The sequence below is a fragment of the Hemiscyllium ocellatum genome, chromosome 6 (assembly GCF_020745735.1).
Source record: "Hemiscyllium ocellatum isolate sHemOce1 chromosome 6, sHemOce1.pat.X.cur, whole genome shotgun sequence".
Classification (NCBI taxonomy): domain Eukaryota; kingdom Metazoa; phylum Chordata; class Chondrichthyes; order Orectolobiformes; family Hemiscylliidae; genus Hemiscyllium; species Hemiscyllium ocellatum.
In genome coordinates, this window is record NC_083406.1 from 109,295,227 (window position 1) to 109,321,023 (window position 25,797).

The following is a 25,797-nucleotide window of genomic DNA, read 5'->3' on the forward strand; positions in this document are numbered from 1 at the left end:
CTGCCTGAAGGATGAAGGAAGCAGATTCAATAGTAACTTGCAAACATAAAAGGAGAGCATTCATCCTCTTCAGGCCTCTCTGTCAATCAATTAGATCAATGCTGTTTTGTTCTTAAACCCACTTATCCGCCTTAGCCCTATGAGCTTACAGAAGAAAATTTTGCAGATCAATGTGGAAAGAGTGAAGATTAGTTGAATAACTCTTTAAAGTAGCAAGTACGCAAAGAGTTGGACAAATGGCCTCTGTTGTTGCATATTTCGATGAAAATTATTTTCCTCAGGTACTTAATTTTACTAATGATGTATTGGTTTCATATATTCTAAGAAACAGATATTTTGGTGATCAGGCTGTGTTTTGTGAATCTGAGGAACATTATTTTAAGCTAAATTTAGTCTGAACAAACTGGGAAGTGCTGATGACTCCATCAGGAAAGTATTATTTAAGGATTTGCAGAGCCTGGCAGTAAGAAGTAGCTCAACTAATATCGGGTGAAGCTGTAAATTTGATACAATTCAGCATATTAGTCATTTGATCTCGGCATATTAATTTAGCTCTGATGCTGCTTAGGTAATAATCATCAGTGTCTGCCCATTTATCCTGTTACTATTTTATATATCGATACATTGTGACAAGAAAAGCAATTAAGTCCATTCTGCTCTAGAGATGAAAAATGCTCACAAACCAGAATGTAGAGTGATCTTAAAAAAAAATTAGTGAAAAGGCAGAAAGCCTGTAATCTTCTTTGGATTTTCTGACCCTGATATAGTCCAATGACTCACCAAATAAAATGGTGAAGCCATTCCCAGCAATTGTAGTTTGTCTGCAAATTGTTCACTTTGGCTACATACCTGCAGGAAGTATCTGAGAAATGACCTTTGAAGGATCATGACCAAGTTTAATTTTAGCAGATAATGTAAGGCTTACAGTGCGGAGATGTGCACATTTCCTTGATTTTTCTTTTGACAGTCGGTGACTATCAGCAGACGTTAAAATTTGCCCCCATCCACACTGTAAGGAATCCAATCTAATCTATAGAAAAAGTCTGACAAGCTAACTGTGTGTGGCTCACAGAACCAGGTACCTGGGTTCCATTCCACCCTCGGGCAAATATCTGTGTGGAGTTTGCACATTCTCCCTGTGTCTTAATGAGTTTCTACCTTGTGCTCTGGTTTCCTCCCACAGTCCAAAGATGTGCAGGTTAGGTGAATTGGCCATTCTAAATTGCCCTGTAGTATCCAGGGATGTGCAGGCTAGGTAGGTTAGCCATGGGTTGTGTGGGGTTACAAGGATAGGTTAGGGGGTGGGTTTGGGGGGATGCTCTTCAGAGGGTCCCTGTGGACTCGATGGGCTGAATGGCCTGCTTCCATATTGTAGGGATTGAATGACAATATGATGGGAGACCAGCAAGTTTCATTTTGAAACGAATCATGGGTCCAGACAGCATGGGCTCTCTCTCCTGTATGGATTAGCCTATGATGTAATGGAATGTTGGAACAGTGCTGAATGGCTGCCTAATGCTCCTATAATGCCAAAGTTAAAAAGGCGTGCTAAATTCTAACCCACGATTCCAAGTGCTGCTGTGCATTGCTGCTTCTGATTTTGGCGCTGTGAGAGTTGATCCTGGTGGGCCTTTGCTGTGCAATGCTGTGCTAAGTACCCCCTTTTTCTTACACAGTTGGAATAAATGTTTAAAATCACTGAGCTACAAATCACTAAGACCATGGTTTGAGATTACATCTCAGAGAAAGGCTCCATTCCTTTCAGTTCATTTATCAACATAACATTTCATATGCACAATACCTCTGCCAATATTGTAGCATTTTTCACTCTCTAATTCCTGTGATTGTAACCTCATTGTCTGAATTTTTAAGAGAAAATGTTCTGCACTCCTCTGCTGACAGCTGTCTGTGCGTAACTGATGTATGTATAGCTCCTTTCACAAAGATACATATGCATTAGCTCCCTATGAATCTCTCTCGCTCTTTGTGAAAAGCAGTGAGAATCTGGCCTTTGGAAATCTTCAATTGGAAGAAATTATCAGGTGAAAAAATACTACAATAAACTGTGGGCCTGCAGTCTTGTGAAAATATTAAACTTGACTCATTCGGGTAATAAGCAGGAAGTTGGCCATCTACCACATAAATCTCTTTGAGATACTGTGCTAAATAGTGCTGTGGATAATATAGTTTGGTTGTTTATCATGTGCTTTTTTTCCTTCATATTATGCACATTTGTGTGCTGCAGTAAAATACTGTACCAGAGGTAATTCTCCCTCTTACATGTCATAGAGGCACAGATAGAGACCATTTGGCCCATTAGATCCATGACAGCTCTCCAGAGCAATCCAGTCAGTACAACTGCCCCGTTACGTCTCTGAAGCTTTGCAAGTTTATTTATCTCAAACACCTATCCAATTATCTTTTGAAATCTTTGCTCCCGCTTCCACTACCCTTCTGGTCAGTGAGTTTCAGGTCATTACCACTCACTGTATTTTCCTTACGTTCCTCAGAATCTCTTACGACTAAAGTTGGAAATATTTGACCTTTTGTCCTTTGGCCATCAGCTAATGGGAACAGTTTTTCTTTGCCTAGTTTATTTTACACTATCAATTTCATTCTTTTGCAAAGCTAGAAAATGGCCTTACTACCTCTGTGTCATTTTCCTTTAACTAGCCATTGTACTTCCTGAAGTGCTCACCCCTTCCCTTCATGGCATGTGTCATTGTCAATTCATCGACTGAAAGATTACCTGGTGAGAAGCAGTTCTCCCTGTCACCTTGGTTATGGAAATATTTTCCATTCTAAGAATGTTTCTGCTCATCTTTTACCTTGGCATTATTTTGAAAAAGACAGGGATCGTAATCCAAGATGGAGGACGGGCAAAATTTCTGGCTGTAACAGCTGCTCCTTTTTTGAGGTATTTTAGGTGTTGGAGGTGATTTCCTCGAATTCCAGGAGCAGCAATTACTGTTTTATAGCTGTTACATTGTTTTGGAACTTTGGGGAAAAAAATGTCAAAACAACAGCAGATTAGGAGGGAGAAGAGCAGACAAAGGAAGCACATGGTGAGGACAGTGCAGGAGAGAGAGAGAGAAAAAAAAACCTGCACAGTGACCGCCTTTGTTGTTTGAAATTCTATATCGCTGGGTATCGGAGTGCATCTGGGAAAATTAACAAACAGTGAAATTCACAAGTAATCTTGGAGGAACTGTTGGGTGAAGTTCACAGCACAGAATCAGATAGGTTAATTGTTGTTTTAAGTCTGTCCAAGAGAAAGGCTGCAGTAGTGAGTATAGTGGATTCTTTCTTGATTATATGTTTTTGGAGATAAGTCTCTTGATTAAACTTAAAATAAAAGCCATAGCTATTAATAAGGAATAAGATGGTGTTATTTTCTGGGTCTGTAGATTGTGAAGGAGCAAAAATGGCCTTTGCAGTAATATGTACTTCTTGTCAGATGTGGGAGTTTAAAGAGAGTTTAAGGACTATTGCGGATTATATCTGCCATAAAGGCTATTGGATGCGAATCTTATCAGATTGAGTGGATCGGTTGGAGAGACAGATAGAAGCGATGAAGAATTTGCAACAGCAGCAGTATGTGATGGATGGCAGTTATAGGAAAGGGGGAAAGTCTCAGATACAGTCACGTAGATGGGTTAACACCAGGAAGGGTGAGAGAGGTCGGCACCAAGGGCAGGAGTCTTTTGTAGATATACCCATTTCAAACAGGTATGCTTTTTTTGGAAAATGTAGGGGGTGATGGATTCTCAAGGGAATGTAGCATGAACAGCCAAGTTTCTGGTATTGAGACTGGCTCTAATGCAACGAGGGGTACGTTGGCTTCCAAGAGATCAATTGTGTTAGGGGATTCTGTAGTCAGAGGTACAGACAGACGTTTCTGTGGCCAGCAGAGAAAAAGCAGAATGGTGTGTTGTTTCCCTGGTGCCAGGATCAAGGGTGACTCAGAGAGGGTGCAGAATGTTCTCACGGGGGAGAGGGACCAGCAAGAGGTCATTGTCCACATTGGAACCAACGACATTGGAAGGGAAAAGGTTGAGACTCTGAAGGGAGATTACAGAGAGTTAGGCAGAAACTTAAAAAGGAGGTCCTCAAGAGTAGTAATATCTGGATTACTCCCAGTGCTACGAGCTAGTGAGGGCAGGAATAGGAGGATAGAGCAGATGAATGCATGGCTGAGGAGCTGGTGTATGGGAGAAGGATTTACATTTTTGGATCATTGGAATCTCTTTTGGGGTGGAAGTGACCTGTACAAGAAGGATGGATGGGGACTAATATACTGGCAGGGAAATTTGCTAGAACTGCTTGGGAGGATTTAAACTAGTAAGGTGGGGGGAGTGGGACCCAGGGAGCTAGTGAGGAAAAAGATCGATCTGAGATGGGTACAGCTGAGAACAGAAGTGAGTCAAACAGTCAGGGCAGGCAGGGACAAGGTAGGACTAATAAATTAGACGGCATTTATTTCAATGCAAGAGGCCTAGCAGGGAAGGCAGATGAACTCAGGGCATGGTTAGGAACATGGGACTGGGATATCATAGCAATTACGGAAACATGGCTCAGGGATGGGCAGGACCAGCAGCTTAATGTTCCAGGATACAAATGCTACAGGAAGGATAGAAAGGGAGGCAAGAGAGGAGGGGTTATGGCATTTTTGATAAGGGATAGCATTACAGCTGTGCTGAGGGAGGATATTCCCGGAAATACATCCAGAGAAGTTATTTGGGTGGAACTGAGAAATAAGAAAGAGATGATCACCTTATTGGGATTGTATTATAGACCTCCCCAATAGTCAGAGGGAAATTGAGAAACACACTTGAAAGGAGATCTCAGCTATCTGTAAGAATAATAGGGTAGTTATGGTTGGGGATTTTAATTTTCCAAACATCGACTGGGACTGTCATAGTGTTAAAGGTTTAAATGGAGAGGAATTTCTGAAGTGTGTACAAGACAATTTTCTGAATCTGTATGTGGATGTATCTACTAGAGATGGTACTTGACCTACTCTTGGGAAATAAGGCAGGGCAGGTGACTTGAGGTGTCAGTGGGGGAGCACTTTGGGGCCAGTGACCATAATTCTATTCGTTTTAAAATAGTGATGGAAAAGGATAGACCAGATCTAAAAGTTGAAGTTCTAAATTGGAGAAAGGCCAATTTTGACAGTATTAGGCAAGAATGTTTGAAAGCTGATTGGAGGCAGATGTTCGCAGGTAAAGGGACAGCTGGAAAAAGGGAAGCCTTCAGAAATAAGATAACAAGAATCCAGAGAAAGTATATTCCTGTCAGGGTAAAAGAGAAGGCTAGTAGGTATAGGGAATGCTGGATGACTAAAGAAATTGAGGGTTTGGTTAAGAAAAAGAAGGAAGCATATGTCAGGTATAGACAGGTTAGATCGAGTGAATCCTTAGAAGAGTATAAAGAAAGTAGGAGTATACTGAAGAGGGAAATCAGGAGGGCAAAATGGGGACATGAGATAGCTTTGGCAAATAGAATTAAGGAGATTCCAGAGAGTTTCTACAAATATATTAAGGACAAACGGGTAACTAGGGAGAGAATACGGCCCCTCAAAGATCAGCAAGGCAGCCTTTGTGTGGAGCCACAGAAAATGGGGGAGATACTAAATGAATATTTTGCATCAGTATTTACTGTGGAAAAGAATATGGAAGATATGGACTGTAGAGAAATAGATGGTGACATCTTGCAAAATGTCCAGATTACAGAGGAGAAAGTGCTAGATGTCTTGAAACGGTTAAAAGTGAATAAATCCCCAGGACCTGATCAGGTGTACCCAAAAACTCTGTGGGAAGCTAGAGAAGTGATTGCTGGGCCTGTTGCTGAGATATTTCTATCATCGATAGTCACAGGTGAGGTACCAGAAGACTGGAGATTGGCAAACGTGGTACCATTGTTTAAGAAAGGTGGTAAAAACAAGCCAGGGAACTATAGACCAGTGAGCCTGACCTTGGTGATGGGCAAATTGTTGGAGGGAATCTTGAGGGACAGGATGTACACGTATTTGGAAAGGCAAGAACTGATTCGGGATAGTCAACATGGCTTTGTGCATGGGAAATCATACACAAGTTTTTTGAGTTTTTTGAAGAAGTAACGAAGAAGATTGATGAGGGCAGAGCAGTAGATGTGATCAATATGGACTTCAGTAAGGTGTTCGACAAGGTTCCCCATGGGAGACTGATTAGCAAGGTTAGATCTCATGGAATACAGGGAGAACTAGCCATTTGAATACAGAACTGACTCAAAGGTAGAAGACAGAGGGCGGTGGTGGAGGGTTGTTTTTCAGACTGGAGGCCTGTGACCAGTGGAGTGCCACAAGGATCGGTGCTGGGACCTCTACTTTTTGTCATTTATATAAATGATTCAGATGCGAGCATAAGAGGTACAGTTAGTAAGTTTGCAGATGACACCAAAATTGGAGGTGTAGTGGACAGTGAAGAGGGTTACCTCAGATTACAACAGGATCTGGACCAGATGGGCCAATGGGCTGAGAAGTGACAGATGGAGTTTAATTCAGATAAATGCGAGGTGCTGCATTTTGGGAAAGCAAATCTTAGCAGGACTTATACACTTAATGGTAAGGTCCTAGGGAGTGTTGCTGAACAAAGAGACCTTGGAGTGCTGGTTCATAGTTCCTTGAAAGTGGAATCGCAGGTAGATAGGATAGTGAAGAAGACGTTTGGTAGGCTTTCCTTTATTGGTCAGAGTATTGAGTACAGGAGTTGGGAGGTCATGTTGCGGCTGTACAGGACGTTGGTTAGGCCACTGTTGGAATATTGCGTGCAATTCTGGTCTCCTTCCTATCAGAAAGATGTTGTGAAACTTGAAAGTGTTCAAAAAAGATTTCCAAGGATGTTGCCAGGGTTGGAGGATCTGAGCTACAGGGAGAGGCTGAACAGGCTGGGGCTGTTTTCCCTGGGGTGACCTTATAGAGGTTTACAAAATTATGAGGAGCATGGATAGGATAAATAGGCAAAGTCTTTTCCCTGGGGTCGGGTTAGGGTGAGAGGGGAAAGCTATAAAAGAGACCGAAGGGACAACTTTTTCATGCAGAGGGTGGTACGTGTATGGAATGAGCTGCCAGAGGATGTGGTGGAGGCTGGTACGATTGCAACGTTTAAGATGCATTTGGATGGGTATATGAATAGGAAGGGTTTGGAGGGATATGGGCCGGGTGCTGGCAGGTGGGACTAGATTGGGTTGGGATATCTGGTCGGCATGGACGGGTTGGATCGAAGGGTCTGGTCCGTGCTGTACAGCTCTATGACTGTATGACAAAACCAAATTACCAGGTCATTATGGCATTTGTGATGCAGGCTTCTAATATTTTACCATTTGAGAACTTAGATTCTAAAGTAGAGGTAAATGGACTTTTAGTTTTAATTCTTGAAGGTGGCCTTTATTGATAAAACAGACTTTTTTTGAATAACAAGTTCAAATGTAATTTCCAAGGAAGCATAGGTCCTAAACTAAATGACCCTATCAGCTATCTGGGCAGTTAATTACTGATTGTGCAGAAAGTTGAGTTTTGTGATCTACAGAAACAGATGGACCTGGGATGTTAGATTCAGAAGAAGGTAATCTTATCAGCAAAATGACAGTTTTTAACTTCATAGAAGTCTCTGGGTTAGAAAGAAATCTCTAGGCCAACCGAGCTGAAAAGAAGTCTTACATTGTTTCAAGGAGGAGGACTGGAAAGAGTCACTTGTCTGCATTTATCTGTTCCTGGGAGAGACAGAATAAATTAAATCTGGTAAATGTGCAGAAAGTCAGCTGTGTAAGAAATTTTAAAGTGAAGTCGAGTTATACCTGTAAAGAATTTGGCTGGGGAAAAGCGTTAAGAATTTTTGAATTATTTTGTAGTATAGGTCAAGATCTTCCTAATTTTTTTTTGTGTAATAAAGTTGTGTTTTTTTGGTAAAACAGTTTGGCAGTTTCAAGAGAATAGGTACAGTGACTGACTAACCAAATTGCGGAAATGGATTTTATGATCAAGTTAGATTTCACTCTGGGGTGTCTGACATGTTTAAAATTACCACTAACTGAGATCATAACACAGTGTTGTTTGTAGGTGCTTTTTAAATGCAAATATTAGCTGCTGTCTTTTCCAAGTGTAGCAGTGACCATACTTCACAAAATATTTAAGTGGCTATACATTTCTTTGACATGTCTCGTGGTCATATACAATACTATGTAAATGCAAAACTTTATTTTTCTCTGGTTTTGTACAGAACACCACTGTAACCACATTTCATAAACACATCGTATGTGCTTTGTTTTCATTTCTGCAGCTCTGGAAGAAAATATGACACAAGATTCCTGCGCAGGGACTAAGAAGATGCAGCAGATGGATACTGTTGGATGGCTCCCAATCTAAGAAGGCCACTTTGTTAGACCCTTGACTTCATTTCTGAACACGAAAGCTGTGATGATAGCAGAACCAGAATTATCCAACAAGGTCTCCCTTCAAAAGTAAGGAGCCACTTAACTGATAAAGGATTCACACTGGGTGGATGTGAGTTATGGTGGGGGCGAAAGCAAAGTCAATGATGAACAAATGTCTTTTAAAAGTTGCTGGGTTAGTTATCTTGTCAAATTTTCCTGCTAGCTCAATTCCTAGGAGAAAAATAATAGAATTGAATAGAATAGAATTATCTCCATTGTCACATGTATCCAAATGAGAACAGTGAAAAGTCTATATCGCCACTTACAGCACTATTTTAAATACAAAGGTACCTAGGTACAGCTTCTTCAGTTACAAGGTCTTAGAAAATAAAGAAATAAAAAAATTCAGCATCGCAGAAATAAAAGTTCAGAACTACCGTCTTCTGTCACAAACCACGCTGGCACCTCACCTCCAAACCACACTGGGCCTTGGCTCCAGACCACACCGGGCTTCACCTCAAGGTTCATGAGGTGAGAGATCATTCTGAAATTATCTCGAGAGCAGGAGTTCACACTGAGGCTATGCCAGGCCAAAGGACTGCCACGTATGGCCGGAAGACTACAACATGGGCTGAGAGGTTGCCATACTGGGGGGCTGCCACAGGATGCCATTATACTAGGCCGGGATGATCCCTCGTCGTGTTTATGCTGAGGTCGGGAGTCGAATGGAGGTTGGAAGTTGTCGGAGGCCAGGAGTCAGGGAAGGGCTGGAATCGACTGGAGACTTCTTACAAATTATCTCAATTCTTCAAGAACAATGTGATGGATGTTCATAACCTTTTATTATTGTTTGGAAACTTGAATTCTAAAGTGGTGGAATGATGTGCAGCTTTGAGTTTGATTTGGATTTCTATATTGTGTGTGATAAGAGAGCCTGGTTTTTGGTTTTGTTTTAGATTTGTTCTATGAGTGGTACTAGGGTGACTGGAGGATTCATGATTCATGATGAAGAGCTGATGCTCAAAACGTCGACTCTCTTGCTCCTTGGATGCTGCCTGATGTGCTTTTCCAGTGCCACACTTTTTGACTCTGACCTCTATCTGCAATCCTCACTTTCTCCCTGGAGATTTGTTCTGTTTATTTGTATTTAAATTAGATCTTAAAAACCCTTGAGGGGCGTAGTTGAGTGCATTAAAATAAAGAAAGTGGAAGTGGGAAAGGAAAAGCTGTGGATGCTTAGTGACAAGAGCCTAGAAGCACAGAAAGGTGGAAACATTCGGAAGAAGCTAGCCTTGTGCAGATTAATTCAAGCAGAAAAACTTTATTATTCAACATGCTTTAGTTTAGCAGTCTCCAAAACAGTCCAGAGAAAAGAAAAGATGCCCTGAGTAGTTGGAAGAATAAAGTTCCAGTAACAGAAGGCTTTTGAGGTATCGGGGGAAGACGTCCTAAAATTCTATTAAAGACATGAATTCAAGGAACACCTATTAGGAATAAGTGAGATGATTTAACACCATGTTTAAGGGTCTCAGGAAGAGACATTAACTAATGAAAATAGCATCGAAGGATTAGAGAACTTTCCAAAAAACTGAATACAGCCATGCCAATCGAACAAAGTGGAGATGGTGTGACCGTTCACTGCACTTTAAGATTGCTGTTGTTGAGAGTAAAAAGCGTTGACTCAATATTTCTGATAATAAAATACCTGTGATCCAATGATCCAAATTTCGACTGTGCATTCACACCTTGGATGCGTGCGCAATGTAAAACTGATTATTAAAAATTAAACAATTCTATCTTGTTTAACAGTTTTCTTTTCCCTTCAATTAAATACTTTTTCATTATTTTTCTTCCATTTTTAAGGGGTTGTTAGGTTTTTAACTTTCTTATTGCAATTTATTTCAACAATATGCAAGCTTGTTGAGGTAGCTGGGAATGCGATGGGAAGCTACCCTCCCACCCCTTCCCCCATTATCTCTGAGCCCCCCTGGTTGACAGATCAAGTTAGACCCCGTCTACCACCCACTGAGAAAAAAAATAAGTGACTTCACCACAGGAAATGACATCACCAACCCAAGGAAACCCAAACATATAAATAGAAAGCAGGAATTATCAGCAGTGCTTCTCCTGAGGCCCACTGAAGATGTTACTTAGTATGGTGATGAAACTTCTGGAAATGAACCTTCTAGCTCAGCAAAGAAACCTACATTCAGAACCTCAACCTGAGCTACAAATCTTCTCAAAACTCGCGTTTGCTTTTGACTGGCACAGACTCAATGGGCCAAATGGCCTTTTTCTGCCCTGTAAGCACTATGACTATGATTTTATGATAGCAGAGGTGTTCTGATTGAAATGTATAAAATTTGAATGGGGCTGAGTAAACTAGGAGCAGGATGGTTTTTTCCTTGTTTGGGGTACCTAGAAGGACATGATTCAGTCTCAGGACTGAGATGGCAAAAGTTTTCTTCTCACAAAGGATCGAGAACCTGTGGAATTCTTTACCACAGAAAGCTGTGGAGGCCAAGCCACTGAATATATTCAGGAGAGAGAGATGTGTGTATCAAGGAGTGTGGGGTCAAAGCAAGAATGTGGCATTGAGGTAGAGGATCAACCAAGATCATATCAAATAGTGGAGCAGGTTCACAAGTCCAATTTCGGAGTTCTGAACCTAATTTCTATGTTTCTATGAGAGATAAAAGATCCTCCAGTGAAGAACTGATATGTAGATTAGATCCAGGGTCAACCATTCTCATGGAAGAGACCTACCATTCTTCCAAGTGCTTGACAAACCAGATCCCAGACTGAAATCTGGCTTGATAATTAAGATTTCTTTGGTTTTGGTTTTAGCAAAGTAGTGTCTTGCTCAGTTGTGAATGTATAATGTTGCAAATTTTGCTTTAACAATAAAACAGAAGTTTATTAACAGTAGTAATGAAGATAAAACAGAATAGATCAATTTAAACACAAGAACTTTTATAAAGGCTATAAAAATATAATGCCATCAATCCCAAAACACTCCTTTATAAATTGAAAAGAAAAACAACAGCTTTTATATAACATCCAAAGCTTACCCTTGGTACAGTCCCCAAAAACGCACCTTATACAGTAACCAAAAATACTTCTTGTACAGTACTCACACCAGAGTGACTGTCTCTAAATCCTGAATATGTTTAAGTTTCTTGTGACCATAACTTGTAGACTAGAACTGCAGATAGTTTCCCCTGGATCTATTATTTGCTTGAACTTAAATTGCTTCATTTGAAGTAACCTCTTCATGGTTTTATTCCAACACTACATTGTTGGGACTACCATTATTTCTTTAATGTAATTTAGCTTTATTATATCCCTACTGTCCCAGGAGCACTAGTCTACACAGCTGATTCATTGAAACACTTCAAAGGACCGCTCAAACTCAATGTAAATTTTTTTAAAAACTCTCTCTCCATGTTATGGATTTTTCCCTTAAACTTAAAAGAACCTCTCTGGATCTTCTGAACTGAAACTTGTTTATGTTGTTCAATTGTAAAATCTTACCAATATTCACAAAAGTTTGTTAGTTATAAAGCTAGTCCCTAAAAACTTTAATAAATCACCGCTTACAAGCTAATTATTAACTATACACATACAAAAAATTGACTTATTACTAACTCAAAAACTAAAAACCCAAATTTACTATAAATAATATATTGCATAGTATACAGCAAACAAAACAGAAGTGAGTGTACTCTGAATAATGTGCAGAATGCCTGCATTTGTGCAGATAGAGACTTGGACACTGGTGAATGTGCATAACTGTTTAATGGGATAACTATGGGGAGAAAGGTTTTGGGGGAGATGTGTGTAGTAATGTTCTGAAGGGATTAATATTCTTGTTATGTTGGCTTTTACCCATTCTATTAAAGTCACATGCCATCTATGGGTGAAGATGAGAAGTTCCATTTGAGCTTTTGGTGGAAGCTAATACGTCTATACCAGCTCCCCATAGACCCAGGAATTTTGCCTGGCCAATTGTAGTTATACTTACTGCTATCCTGCAGAAAACCTTCTGGTTAACTAAGAAGAGTATATACATACCATGGATATGAATAGTCCTCTGGTAATCACTAGATAGGCCTGAGCCATAGCAAAAACAAAAGAGATGGGACACTTCTTTCAGCATCCTTTCCCAAACAGTTGGAGGTAGAAAATGCCACAAGATATCGTAAGTGGCCATGTGGGAGAAATACCATGGGTTTTGCCAGATTTTGCCCCTCTGTTTCTACAGCTATTCTGACTGATCTCACCCAAAACATCAGAACAAAGTACAAGCCCTCTTTTCTCTGATGCTAATGTTCCTTCTCAAGAGTAATATTTTTGAGATTTATTGTCCCAAAGCACTGGCATAAATCTTGGATCCCTACAGTGTGGAAGCAGGCCATTTGGCCCATTTATCCATGGCAACTCTCTGAAGAGCTTCCTATTCATATTCACCTTATTCCAACTAACCTGCACATCTTTGAACTGTGGGAGGAAACCAGCGCACCTGGAAGAAACTCACACAGGCACAGGGAGGATGTGCAAACTCCGCACAGACAGTCACCCATGGGCAGAATGAATCTGGGTCCCTGGTGCTGTGAGACAACAGTGCTAACCATTGAGCCACTGTGCTGCCCCAAATCTTGTACTATGAAAAGTGAATTTGGTTATTTCAGTCACTGCGAGGGTAGATGGTGGGATTCATTCAGACCCTGTGTAATATTGGTTGGATTTCTGGTTCTCCACTACCTCAAGGAGAAAGTGAGACTGCAGGTGCTGGAGATCAGAGCTGAAAATGTGTTACTGGAAAAACACAGCAGGTCAGGCAGCATCCAAGGAGCAGGAGAATGGACGTTTCGGGCATGAGCCCTTCTTCAGGAAGAAGGGGTCATGCCTGAAACGTCGATTCTCCTGCTCCTTGGATGCTGCCTGACCTGCTGCGCTTTTCCAGCAACACATTTTCAGCTCTCCACTACCTCATTCAGATTTAATTAGACCATGGAAAATAATCCTCAAAATAATTCCCGTGTCCCTTCTATAGAACAGTAGAATCAGGTCAGTGTAGTTCAGAGTCTCCAGAGGTTTATTTGTTGTATGTTTGTTGCAGAGAGAATGAGAGCCATTCGGAGCCTGACAATGATCTGGAGAACCAAAGACGGGGAAGTGCAGGCTCCTTATCGGTGAGTACACAGAAACTTCCTTGTCTAATAAGAAGACAGGTATAAGATGCAATAGTTGGATGCCACAATCTTGAGATTTAGTTTTAATTCTCTGACACAACTGTAAAACTGTCTATATTATGGTTTGTTTTAAATTTTGGATTCAATAATTCAAACTTTTAGAAGCCACAAATATTTCAAAACTGTCATTTACGTTTGATGCCATTTTGGTCACACTGCAGATTAAGTCATTTTTTTTTAAACCTTTCTTTGTTGTAAAAATGCTCCCTCCACCACTGATGCCACAGTGGAGCAGTGTATGCCACCTGTAAAGTTCTCAGCAGAAATTCACTAAGGCTCCTCTGATGGCATTTTCTATGTCAACAACCTCTGCCACCTAGAAAGGCACGAGAGCTCCACCACTTGCAATTTCTCCTCCGAGCCACTCACCATCCTGACTTGGAACTCTGCTGCTGGGTCAAAATTCTGGACCTCCTTCAATAACAGCATTGTAGGTGTTGCTGCATCACAAGGACTGCAGCAGTTCCAGATGGCATCTCACTGCTACCTTCTCAAGGGCAATGTGGGATGGGTAATTAATGCTGGCCCAGCCAGCAATACCTATATCCCATTAGCAAATACACATAGTGCTGGGGTAGCACACATTTTGGTAGCACGATTTGTCTATAGTGTCGCTGAAGAATTAGGGAACAGTATTTTGGAGAACGCTTACTTCCGTTCACAAAAACATGATTCCAGCAGGGATTGGTTTGTGTGCTTTGTTCTGCTCATGCGCCGATGTCAGCTGCTGATAGAGTAGCTTTCTGTGAGAGGTACTGTACAGACAGTAGCTTTCTTACATTTTTAAAATGTATTGTGTTAAATTTCCCTTTGTTGTGTTAATAAATATGATTTCAACCTTCATTCAGGCTGTGCTGTACTTTGCGTTAGATATTTGGGTGATTTTTGAGCAATCATGAGTGATATTTTTTGCTGGTCTGCCTCAACCCCATCTTTCCCGTAGGCCCCATTATTTCTGCTAAGCCATTTTCTATTTAGTGAGGTTTCACTGGAATACAACTACGGCGTTATAGGAGAACTACCTGTAAATAAAAATTTGATTTCTCTGACATGGCCTAGTTAGACTTCAAATATACGAATAAAAGAAGAACTAATGAAATAAAAATGAATTAAAACAACAGAACAAGATTGAGGGTGATCTAATTGATGTATTTAAAACTGTTAAAAGATTTAGATTAGATTCTCTACAGTGTGGAAATAGGCCCTTCAGCCCAACCAGTCCACACCGACCCACTCACCTCTGACTAATGCATCTAACTCTATGGGCAATTTAGCACAGCCAATTCACCTGACCTGTACATCTTTGGACTGTGGTAGGAAACCAGAGCACCCGGAGGAAACCCACGCAGACACGGGGAGAATGTGCAAACTCCACACAGACAGTCACTCAAGGCTGGAATCAAACCTGGAACCCTGGTGCTGTGAGGCAGCAGTGGTAACCACTACTCCACCATGCTGCCCCAAATAGGGTTATTGGGGGAAAATTACTTCCCCTTGTAGATGATCCTAAAACGAGAGGATTTCACATTGAAATTGGAGTGATCCTGTTCATGAAGTACTTCTTCACAAAAAGGCAATGGAAGTTTGAGACTCCTTCCCTCAGAGAGATATTGATGCAGGGGTCCATTTGAACATTTGAAATCTGTGCTAGATGGACTTTTTTTTGCTGAGGGTATTAAAGAATTGGAAAATGAGGTAAATTAGATATAAGTCACGATCTACTTGAAAGGTAGGAATGACCTTGAGGGCTGAATGGCCCATTCCTGATCCCATGTTCTCAGTGGCAGAGTTACATAATTTAATTTCAGGTTGCTAGAGACAGGAGCAGTGATATTCAGTGGGAAGTAGTTCGCCGACCAGTGAAGTGTTATGTTAGACAACAGATGAAATTTTAGACACAAATAGAATCTGCTGGAGAAACTCAGCAGGACTGGCAGCAACTGTGGAGAGGGAAACAGAATTAATATTTTGAATCCAGTGACTCCTCTTCAGAATCCTTTGCTAGTGCTGGAAATCAAATATAAATCATTCTTTCCCTTTTGCTTTTTTGAAGTCATGGAAACGGAGACGGAGGAGCCAGTCTGAGAAAAGCAGAAGGAGAGCATCAGTGTGTTCCCACCAGGACCGCAGGAATGGACACTGCCAGAGGGATGACGACATTGAGGCTGTCACACTGTTTGAAGTAGTCAGGATGGGAAAAAGTGCCATGCAGGTATTGGCAGGACTATGAGAACATCCTTCAAGATAGTGCGGCAATGTCTAACATTCCAGCAAAACCAGTACTCTGTGACTCATGTTATTTGTGGCCATTATTGCTAAATAGTGGCCCTTAACTGGCATCTATATATGAAGAGGTGACTAGATCAGGAATAGTTGCACCTCTCCAGCACTGTAGTTCCAATTGTACCCTGAGGTGTTGGCTGAAACCAGCTAATCCAGGAAAGACTGGATGTTTTTGGTTATATACAAGCATATAAATAAGGAGAAGGAGAAGGCCACTCAGCCCTTTGAGTATGCTCGGCCATTCAATAACATCATGGCTGATCCACATTCTGCCTGAACCCCAAAAACCTTTCCTTCCCCACTTGAAAACAAGAATATATCTACTGCTGCCTTAAAATTATTCAAGGGCTCTGTTTCCACCACCCAGTGAGGAAAAGAGTTCTAAAGACATGTAAGCACTTGTGAGAAAAGAGGTCTCTTCATCCCTGTCTTAAATGAGCTGCCATACCTTTGGTCCCTTAAATTGTTACGCAAGTAAGAGCATTTTACCTGATTTGCCTATCTGCTGCTTGTGAAAGGGAAACCTTTCAGTCTTTGATCCAGTCTCCAGGAAAATGGCACAGAGGCAGGATGATGTCCATAAATGCAATGTCAACTGATGGCAGGAGTATATTGATTCCTGCCCTTGAATGTTGGACAAATATGAATGGTATTAAAGACATAAGAAGAAGACACAGAAATAAGAACAAAGTGCCTTTATGTAACACAGACAGTTTGTGTTGGCTTGGGCTCTTATGATTCAAGACTCACCTGGTCTGGAGCCTCAAAGTCGTTTCTGTAGTTGCCATTGTTTTGGGCAAAGACACTCTATATTGTAATATTTGTAAAATTGTAGGTATAGCTTTGGGAGATCAACTGATTAGTGGGTTTCTATTAAACTATTATTCAATGTATTTTTCTGTCTAATAAAACCCCACTCCGTCCATATGGTTAGTCTTCAACACAGTCCTGTCAACAGTTCCTTCACATAAAGTACTAAAGCCATATCCATAAATGCTTAGAAAGAAAATTATAATTTTTCTACGATTTGAAGAAATTATATATGCTCTTTAAGAACTTTTCTTTATTGGAACGTTGCATTAGAATTTGTGACTGTTCTTTTCTTGCTCTGTAGTCTGTTGTTAATGACTGGATTGAAGAGTATAAACAAGACAGAGATACCGCACTCCTGGATCTCATCATCTTTTTCATTCAGTGTTCAGGATGCAAAGGTACCCTGCTTGGATGTGTCATTAATGTGCGCTGTCGTATCCATGATGCATTGCCCTGCCTTTCACTAAATGCTCTGAATACACAGGGATGATTTAATACTTTCCAGATATTCCATTTCTCAGCATTGTGATTGAACCTCGGCTTAAATTGCATTCGGAATGATTGCTCAGTTCACATTTTGAATAAGAAATTACTTACGATGATAATCCCCTCATCCACCCAATTTCCACACCTTTCCGCCTCTTTGCTTACATAACCAAAATGATTGAACTTCAACTCTAACCCGTAGGTTGTAAAATGCTTTTAAGATCTGGTAAAGGTGTTTAACTAGATAAGAGGATTTGACAGGGCAGATCCAACAAAAGAAACCCCAATTTCTTCTGATGTATGAATTAAGAACAAAACTACATCATGGTCATTCAGAAAGGAAATTAAGAAACCTGTTTTCCATTTAGTTGTAGAAATTTGGGACATCTTCTCTCAAAAGACTGTAGTTTCTGGAACAATAATGGAGCAATTAAGTCTAAGACAGTTGGATAAGAATATCCAAGTGGCATGGGCAGGAAAAAAATGATAGAATGGGGTTGACATACAGATCCTTCGTGATTTAATTCAGTGCTTCCCAAATTTTTTCCATTCTGACCACAGTTCAAAGTTTGAACATTCTCACCACACCTCAGTGAAAATGTGAGAGGGAGGTTGAGTACGAGGGGCTGTGTAGAGATGGAAAACAGCCATTATAACTCGGTCAGAGCTGCATTATGGTTATTGCTGCTTCATAGATCATGACACTAAAACCTTAGCTCACAACCCTGCTTGAAAGCTTGACCCCACTTTGGGAAACCCTAATCTAATTGAATGGAAAAATAGTCCCAAGTGCCTGAATGGCCTCTTCCTGTTCCTGTGCTCCTGTGACAAAGACGTAAAGTAAAATCTTTCCTTTCTCTCACTATAGAACCAGATGGTAATGCTTTTTTCATAAAAATATCTCGCTCTAAAATATGCCTTGACAGCAAATGAAAAACAAGCTTATCATCTTTTGGAAATTATATATACGCAAGGTTATGACTTAAATTCCATTCGCTGGGGGAAAGATGTTTTTAATTTTCTCTGGGCTCACAAACAGCTCAGAAAGTACTTAAGTTAATCATTTATTTACACACTGGCCTGGAAACTGAATGCAGGGGGTGGGCTAGGAAGGGTATAGAGTGTAATTTTGTAGAGTAGTAAAAGCAAAGTCCAGTGTGATCTGAGAACTTGTGTCAGCAGCTGTGCCTGCTGTGTAACGCTGTCGCTGACCTTGCTGAATGGTTAATTGCAAAAGCCCAGGGAATAATAGTGGTACTTGGTTATTTCCTGAAGTGTTGAACTTTTAGGTTCCTTAACCTTTGGGTCCAAGCTGAGAGATGGGATGCAGGAATGTAGGGAACCTTCACACCCAGCCCAAGCTTGACCTTATAAAAGGCATTTAATCATTATGACCACCAAATGAGGCCATTTGGTCCATTTAGTCTCTGGTTTTCTCTAGATTATCCAGTCAATACTATACTTCCATTCTATCCTTGTGATCTAATGGAACACGTTTTACTGCTGCCAAACTCAATGCTTCACCCTCACCTCATATTTCAACTCCACAGTAAGGCCATCAAGAAGCATGTATGTTTCAATTTCTGAAACATTGCTTGCAGCTGCCCATCTTATAGCTCCTGATGCCCTTCTGCTTTTCATTGTTGTTATTCCAGTACACTCATGGATGACCTTCCAAATTCCATTGTCTGTAAATTACTATTTCTCCATCTGCGTCCCATCATTTTGGCCTTTCAGCCCTGACCTTCCCCATTGAAGCCGATGGGAACCAAGCTTTTATGGTTCTCCTTTTGGCAATATATTAGTGTAAAGATCTTGTAGCTCATCCATAAGTTCTTGCATAGCCTCAGACTTAGCTCAGTCAGTTGTTGCCTCCAGGCTATGCAACAGGGTATTCCTGCAAATCATTCAGTCTTTTTCTCTCTATCTGGGGATTTTCATAACGTAGTCATAGAATCATACAGAAGAGGCCCTTTGGTCCATTGAGTTTGTACTGCCAAAATTATACTAGTCTCACTTTCCTACATTAGGCCCATAGCTTTGAATGTTGTGACACTTGAAGTGTTCATTCAAGAACTTTTAAAGATTGTGAGGTTTCCTGTTACAAAAATATTGGCACTACACATTGGAACACGCTTCCTAAATACCAATGTCTTACGTGTTCCCCATCCTTCCTGAAGGGAACCTCAAATAAAAACAAAATACTGCAGATGCTGGAAGTCTGAAACAAATGCTTAAAATACTGGAGAAAGTCAGCAGGCTTACAGTATTTGTGGAGAGATAAAGATTCCAAAGAAGAGTCATTTTATTTCTCCAGCACATTCTGCCCAAAAAGAGAGTCTATTTGATTCTTTCTTTGGCTACATCTTGTCAATTTTTACTATTCATAGAATCCCTACAGTGCAGAAAGAGGCCAGTCGGCCCAGCAAGTCCACACTAGCCCTCCTAAGAACATCCCACCCCCACTGTATCCCTGTAACCCGACATTTACCATGGCTAACCCATCTAATATGCACATCCCTGGACACTACATGTAACCTGCATAGCTTTGGATTGTTGGAAAAAACTGGAGCACCCAGCAGAAACCTACAGACACAGGTAGAATGTGCAAACTACAGAAAACAGTCACCCAAGGCTGGAATCAAACCTAGATCCCTGGCACTGTGAGGCATCTAACCACTAAACCACCGTGCCACCTTTTGGTGGTCAGTTTTGTCTTTGCTAGGTATTTTGGGACAATTTGCAATATTACAGGCACTTAATCAATCCAAGTTGTTATTGCAGTTAATCCGAACCTGGGCTGTTCTGTCTGAATGTTAGGTTTTCAACTGCACAATGTGGTTCAAAACTGAATATTCCCATCCAAAACTGGACCGTATGAGCACACCGTGGAGCTTGTGTCCAAAGCCAGATCATCCTACTTTAAACTCAATTGTGACAACTCCAATTGCCTGAAGCACATTGGGCTAATCTCAGGACCTGGGATTTCGGACCAGCAGAATTTTAGTGCAGTAATACATTTATTATTTATACATTCTGCTTTATGAAGACATTCCTTTTGTCAAAGCGTAATGTATTTTATACTCAGGCATGAATATTTTTAAGTAATGTGTTTCATTCTAAGTGTTTTTTTCTCTCCTGTTGTTGCAGGGATGGTTACAGCTGAGGTCTTTCAAAATATGCACAGCCCTGACATTAGGAGAAAAATGACTGAGGAATTTGATGAGGTGAAATAAGGTTTTTGAGATTGATTTGAAAACATGGTTTTCATCCTGTGCTGTATATTCAATCTTCTTTCACACATAAATTGTGGGATTTGAATGCTGTATAAGCATCAATTTCACAGCAGGCAGGATGCATGCATGGAGTCAACAAATGCGACAGCTCGCTGAGAGAGTGTTACAGGCTGACACAGCCAAAAGGCACAGTGGTAGCTTCCCCATTACCTTAATAATGCAGTGTGCATGACATCGGAACAAAGTGTAGACCCTTAAGCCTGATTGGCCAATCAATAAGATCAGTGCCTGCCTCACCTCAACTTCCATGCCCGCTCTTTATTTCCTTTGTGACCAAAAGCCTATCAAATGCAACTCTTAATTGCTCAGCAGTGCAGAGCTTAAAGATTGCTGAAAAGGGAGACTCTTAAAGATTTTCATTGTGCACGCTTCAGGACTGATGAACGAGAAAAGTTCAGACCAACGTGCAGCAGAGGGTGCTGCTTGGTCCAACGATAGTTGGCATGGTGATGCTGTAGGAACTGTTAACTGTCAATCTTAGCTGAAAGAAATATAGACCAGTCAAATAGACCCTGATTGGTCACGCTGTTGCCATGGGGAGAGCAGAAGGCAATGGTGGTCTGTACTATCCTTTCTTCATTGAAAAAAAATGCAATGCACGGACAATATCCTTTTGCCTAAAACAAGAGGGTCCTGTGTGTTCTTGTAGCATGCAGAAATTAATCATAATGTAAACCTGACTGATGATATCAAGTTGGTTTCTGGTGCAATTCTTAGCACAGTCAGGATCATTTAGTAAATGTTGTGCAATAACAGAACCATGTCTAATGTTGAACGAGGTATTCTTAGTTTTGCAAGAATGGGTTTGGCTGAGAATGGTCAGCATGCTGCCCACTGTGCGTGTTCATATGGATGCCTTGTTTGATGTGGTTCACCAATCATTGAGACATATGACCCATGTACCTGGCATCACACTGGCACCAAAATGTACATATCACATGTGTGGTAAGCATCCTGTTGGTGCAGGAAATCGTTTGCACCACACCAAGTAACAGTGTGATCTCAACTTTGAATGCAAAAAAAAGAGAAAGCGTGCATGCTGTGTGGAAGAGGACATTCTCTTTTTTTTTACTAATTGAATTTTTTTTAACATCAGAAGTGACTAAATCAGACCAGCCTCTTGAACCACAAGGGAGGACATTTCTGAATGTGGCGACTATGCAAGTTTAAATATTTCTATCAATGCTTGTGAGAACAGGAAGGGGATGCACAAACAGCTGATCCAAAGCTAGATAATGCTTTGGTGCAAACCAGGACCGTCTCCATTTTGATCCCTGGACTGTGATCACTCTAGATCAGAGATCTAAAATGAGTCTTGATGTTTCTGGGGTAAGGATGAGGAAAGGGATAAAACACAGGCAGCACTCACGCTCCTAATTGTTGTTCAGTGATGGGAGCAGTGAGGTGCGTGTATCTGTGTGACTATCAGTTGCAGTGTACTCTCTATCCTTAAATAATCTCTTTGCATTCTGTGTGGGTTTGCATGGGGAGTATGGCTGCATAGGCAAGTTACTAGGAAGTGTAGAGAGAGGTGGGCAACGATTGGAGGAAGAATTGCTGTTCTTTCTTATTTAAATTGTTCATTCACTTGATGTGGGCATTGCCAACTAGGCCAGTATTTATTGCCTATCCCTAATTGCCCTTTAGTAAGTGGTGGTGAGCTGCCAGTTTGAACTATAGCAGTCCTTAGGGTGTAGGGATACCCATAACACTGTTAGAGGGAGAATTTCTAGAATTTTAGCCAGTGACAGTGAAGGAATGGTATCGTCCTGAGTCAGGATGGTGTGTGATCTGGAGGGGAAACTTGGAAGATGGTGTCCCCAGGTATTCCAGGTGGTAGAGGTCCCAGGTTTGTCAGATTTCAAAGCTGGCAACCTATAATAACTCTCTGGTAACTTTACTAACTGCTTTAAGGAGAGCAATCTAGTTGGTACATATCTCTCAACCTGTGGTGAACAGGAATGTGTGAAGAAATGCAGTTGTAAAACTAAGTATTTCCTCACCTGTTCAGGTAGGACGTGAGTCTAGGTCGCCTGACTCAAAGGTAGGGACACTACCACTCTGACACAAACTCTGTGACTTCATGTGACCTCTGATGTGGTTACTTCCTGCTTAGAAGTTTGGAAGCAGAAGGCATTGAGGCCTGCAGATGGATCAAAGAATGAGAATGTATTCTTACATTTAGCATATAAAGGGGGTGATTAAAATGAGCTTTTAGGTGGCAGTGTTCAGGGATTGGTAAGGGGTACCCAGTTATTCTGTTATTCTGTATTCTGTTATTCTCAGATACATGCATGTATTCTGTCCCACATTCTGGCACAGAAGTTAGCTCCCTCAGCTCTGTTCCTTTTTTTAAAAGTATTGATTAATCTACTGAAGCAAAGAATACTCTTAATTCCCGACTTCTCTTCTTATCTGTCCCTACTCCAGGACTATTGAGGTTCACTTTCTGCTCATTCAGTGGCCTTCTCTGGCAAAGCGACAGCTTTGTTCTGTCGTTAGCTGCTCTGCTGAGGGAGCTGGTCTGCCTCCCTCTTGAACCACTGCAGACAGTATGTGGCTGTCAGGTCGGGTGGCCATTTGCGATGTCCACCTGGCCTAGTGATTCGGGCAAAGTTCACTGCGTTAATGCGGTGTAAAGTTAGTGCAAACTTCAAAGCACTGCATTCATGGTCCGGGCATTTCCCTCTTCTGATTCCAGATGGAGCCGGTGGGTTATGGAGAAAGTATGGAGCCAGTGGCCTAGCGTTTGGCTCTGCCGCCTCGAATCCTAACTCTCCTGACGTTCCTGTGGATGGCGTTTTGGGGGTTGGGGGAAGAATCCGGGGTGGGGTGGGCAGGGGTGAGAAACTGAAGGGTGCCTCCTAAAGGGGACACCTTGGGGGTAATAATGGAGCTTGTTAAGTGCTTGCTTTGTGAGTTCCTGAAGTTTTTTATGACGGCAGGGAGACCTTAGGAGCTCTTTGAAACTGACCAGACCTAACCTGACAGCTACAAGGCTGGGCAGCACCTCAAGACATTTCATTGGATGTATAAGACTGACATCTACTGAGCAGCAATGAAATGACATGAACAGACCATTCCTCCCTCTAAATGAGCCCCATGAAGACCGCTATTTGTGCCAAACTAGTGGAAGTGGCTTTGCAACCCTGAATCTAATCTGACCCCCAATTCCCATTCCTGATGGGAAAATCAAGCCAATGAGTTTGTATTTCCAATGAATGGGAAGTGTGGATCAATTGTGATTAGCTACAACCAGATAGCCCTCTTCTTTGTAGAGACAAAAAAAACCTGCAGATGCTGGAATCCAAGGTAGATAGGCTGAAGGCTGGAAGAACACAACAAGCCAGGATGCATCAGGAGGTGGAGAAGTTGACCAGGGGTGGGTGTAAGGGGAGCTGCAGATAAAGGGGGATCACTATCCTGCCCCGCCATCCCTTTATCTGTAGCTCCCCCTACACCCATCCCTGGTCCTGAAAATGGGTTACACCCGAAACGTTGAGTGGCCCACCTCCTGGTCCCTCTTGTTTGTGTCTTTTCGCTGTAATAGAATGTCTGTCCCGTGTAATTTATTTCACAGGATGTGGGGTTGCTAACAAGGCCAGTATCTATCGCTCATCTCTAATTGCTTTAAAGCTCAACCATTTAAGATTCAAGCAGGTTGCTGTAATCTGGAGTCACATGTGGGCCAGCAGGTTTCCTTCCCTGAAGGGTTTGTACAACTGTATGATCACAATTCCCAAGGTAAGCTTTCAGTTCCAGACCTATTAATACATCAAATTTTAAACGCCAACAGTTGCCATGGTGGGATTTGAACCTGTGTCCCGAGAATATTCTTTTCCAGAGTACATGACCAGTGTTACTGCCCAATGCCATCATTCTCCCCCTAATAAGAGTGGCTGGAGTTCACAGTCATTAGTTGTATGTGGAACACTTGGAGGTGTTCTGCAGATCTGATCTGGCACTTACATACAGTTGTTGCTTTAGTAATAGACTGCAATATTTTGCAAGGTGTTGGCCTTTAATGGATTTCTTGAAATTCAGTTTAACATTGTACCTTTTGCAGGAAACAGGCTTACAGTACAAGAAGTTCATGGTCTACCCCTGGATCTTGAATGTTACCTGGCCACTAGACTTGGTATTATTTAGTTTTCTTTATTTTAACGGTGATTGTGTATTCCCCAATATGAGTAGTGTTTCTTTTTCTATTCTTGCTTATTCTTTGCAGAGAGAGGTGACCCAATCATTAAAATGAAGAAGTGGGAAATGCTAGAAATGTTAAGGCAGCATCCATGGAGAGAGAAACAGAGTTAACTTTTGAGGTCAATGATCTCTCATCAGAACTGGAAAAACATCAGGGATGTAACAGGTTTTAAGCACAGAACTAGTGAAAAGAGGGGGGAAAGGATAGGAAAGGATGGAACCATCGCTGTCGGAAGAATTGGAGCAAAGATTGAACTCAGTTTGAGACCAGAAGGCTGTAAAGTGCCCTTGTGCTGAGCTTTGTTTGAAGACTTGCAGGAGCTGAAGTGCTCTTGCGGAGAGTCAGTACAGATGCAACGGACTGAATGGCTTCCTTCTGCCAGAGAACAGCATCTGGGATTCTGAATGTCACAGGCTGAGGTGAAGGAGTTCATACTGGGAGTGGGTGGAGAATTACAACGATGCATCCAGAAGCTCAGAGTCATGCACAGAGATTGCAGAATGAAGTGACTACCCAATCTGTGTCTGGCCTCCCCTGTTCAGGAGAGGCTGGATAGGCTGGGACATTTCTCACTGGAGCGTAGGAGGTTGATGGATGACCTGACAGAGATTTATAAAACCATGAGGGGCATGGATAATGTGAATGGCAGGTGTCTTTTCCCTCAGGAGGGGACATTTTTTAAGGTGAGAGGAGAAAGATTTAAAAAAGACACTTGATTCATGTGTGGAATGAACTTCCAGAGGAAGTGGTGGATGCAGGTACAGATACAACATTTAAAAGACATTTGGATAAGTTCATGAATAAGAAATGTTTAGTGGGATATGGGCCAAATGGAGGCAGGTCAGACTAGTTTAGTTTGGAATTATGGTTGGCATGGACTGGTTGAATTGAAGGGTCTGTTTCCGTGCTCTATGTCTCTATATGAAACAACAATAAATTTTCAAAAGTGCATTCATATTGCTGTTTTAACCTGGAAGTTCTGACTGGTTACTGTGAAGGGAGGAGGTTCTTGCAACTCATGCTGTTGCATTGGAAAAGTGTCCCAGGA

At 41.4% G+C, this 25,797-nt stretch overlaps 1 protein-coding gene across 2 annotated transcripts in view; it reads left to right on the top strand.

The window, feature by feature from the left end:
* The window catches only part of si:ch211-269e2.1 (cohesin subunit SA-2), a 145,441-nt gene that overhangs the window by 24,639 nt on the left and 95,005 nt on the right, over positions 1-25,797 (top strand). For both annotated transcript variants that reach the window (XM_060826268.1, XM_060826269.1), the window contains exons 2-7: positions 8,319-8,499; positions 13,535-13,607; positions 15,721-15,879; positions 17,065-17,161; positions 20,400-20,476; positions 24,612-24,683. In XM_060826268.1, coding sequence (XP_060682251.1) covers positions 8,456-8,499; positions 13,535-13,607; positions 15,721-15,879; positions 17,065-17,161; positions 20,400-20,476; positions 24,612-24,683 — 522 coding nt within the window. In that variant the 5' untranslated portion in view covers positions 8,319-8,455. The remainder of the gene's footprint in view (positions 1-8,318; positions 8,500-13,534; positions 13,608-15,720; positions 15,880-17,064; positions 17,162-20,399; positions 20,477-24,611; positions 24,684-25,797) is intronic.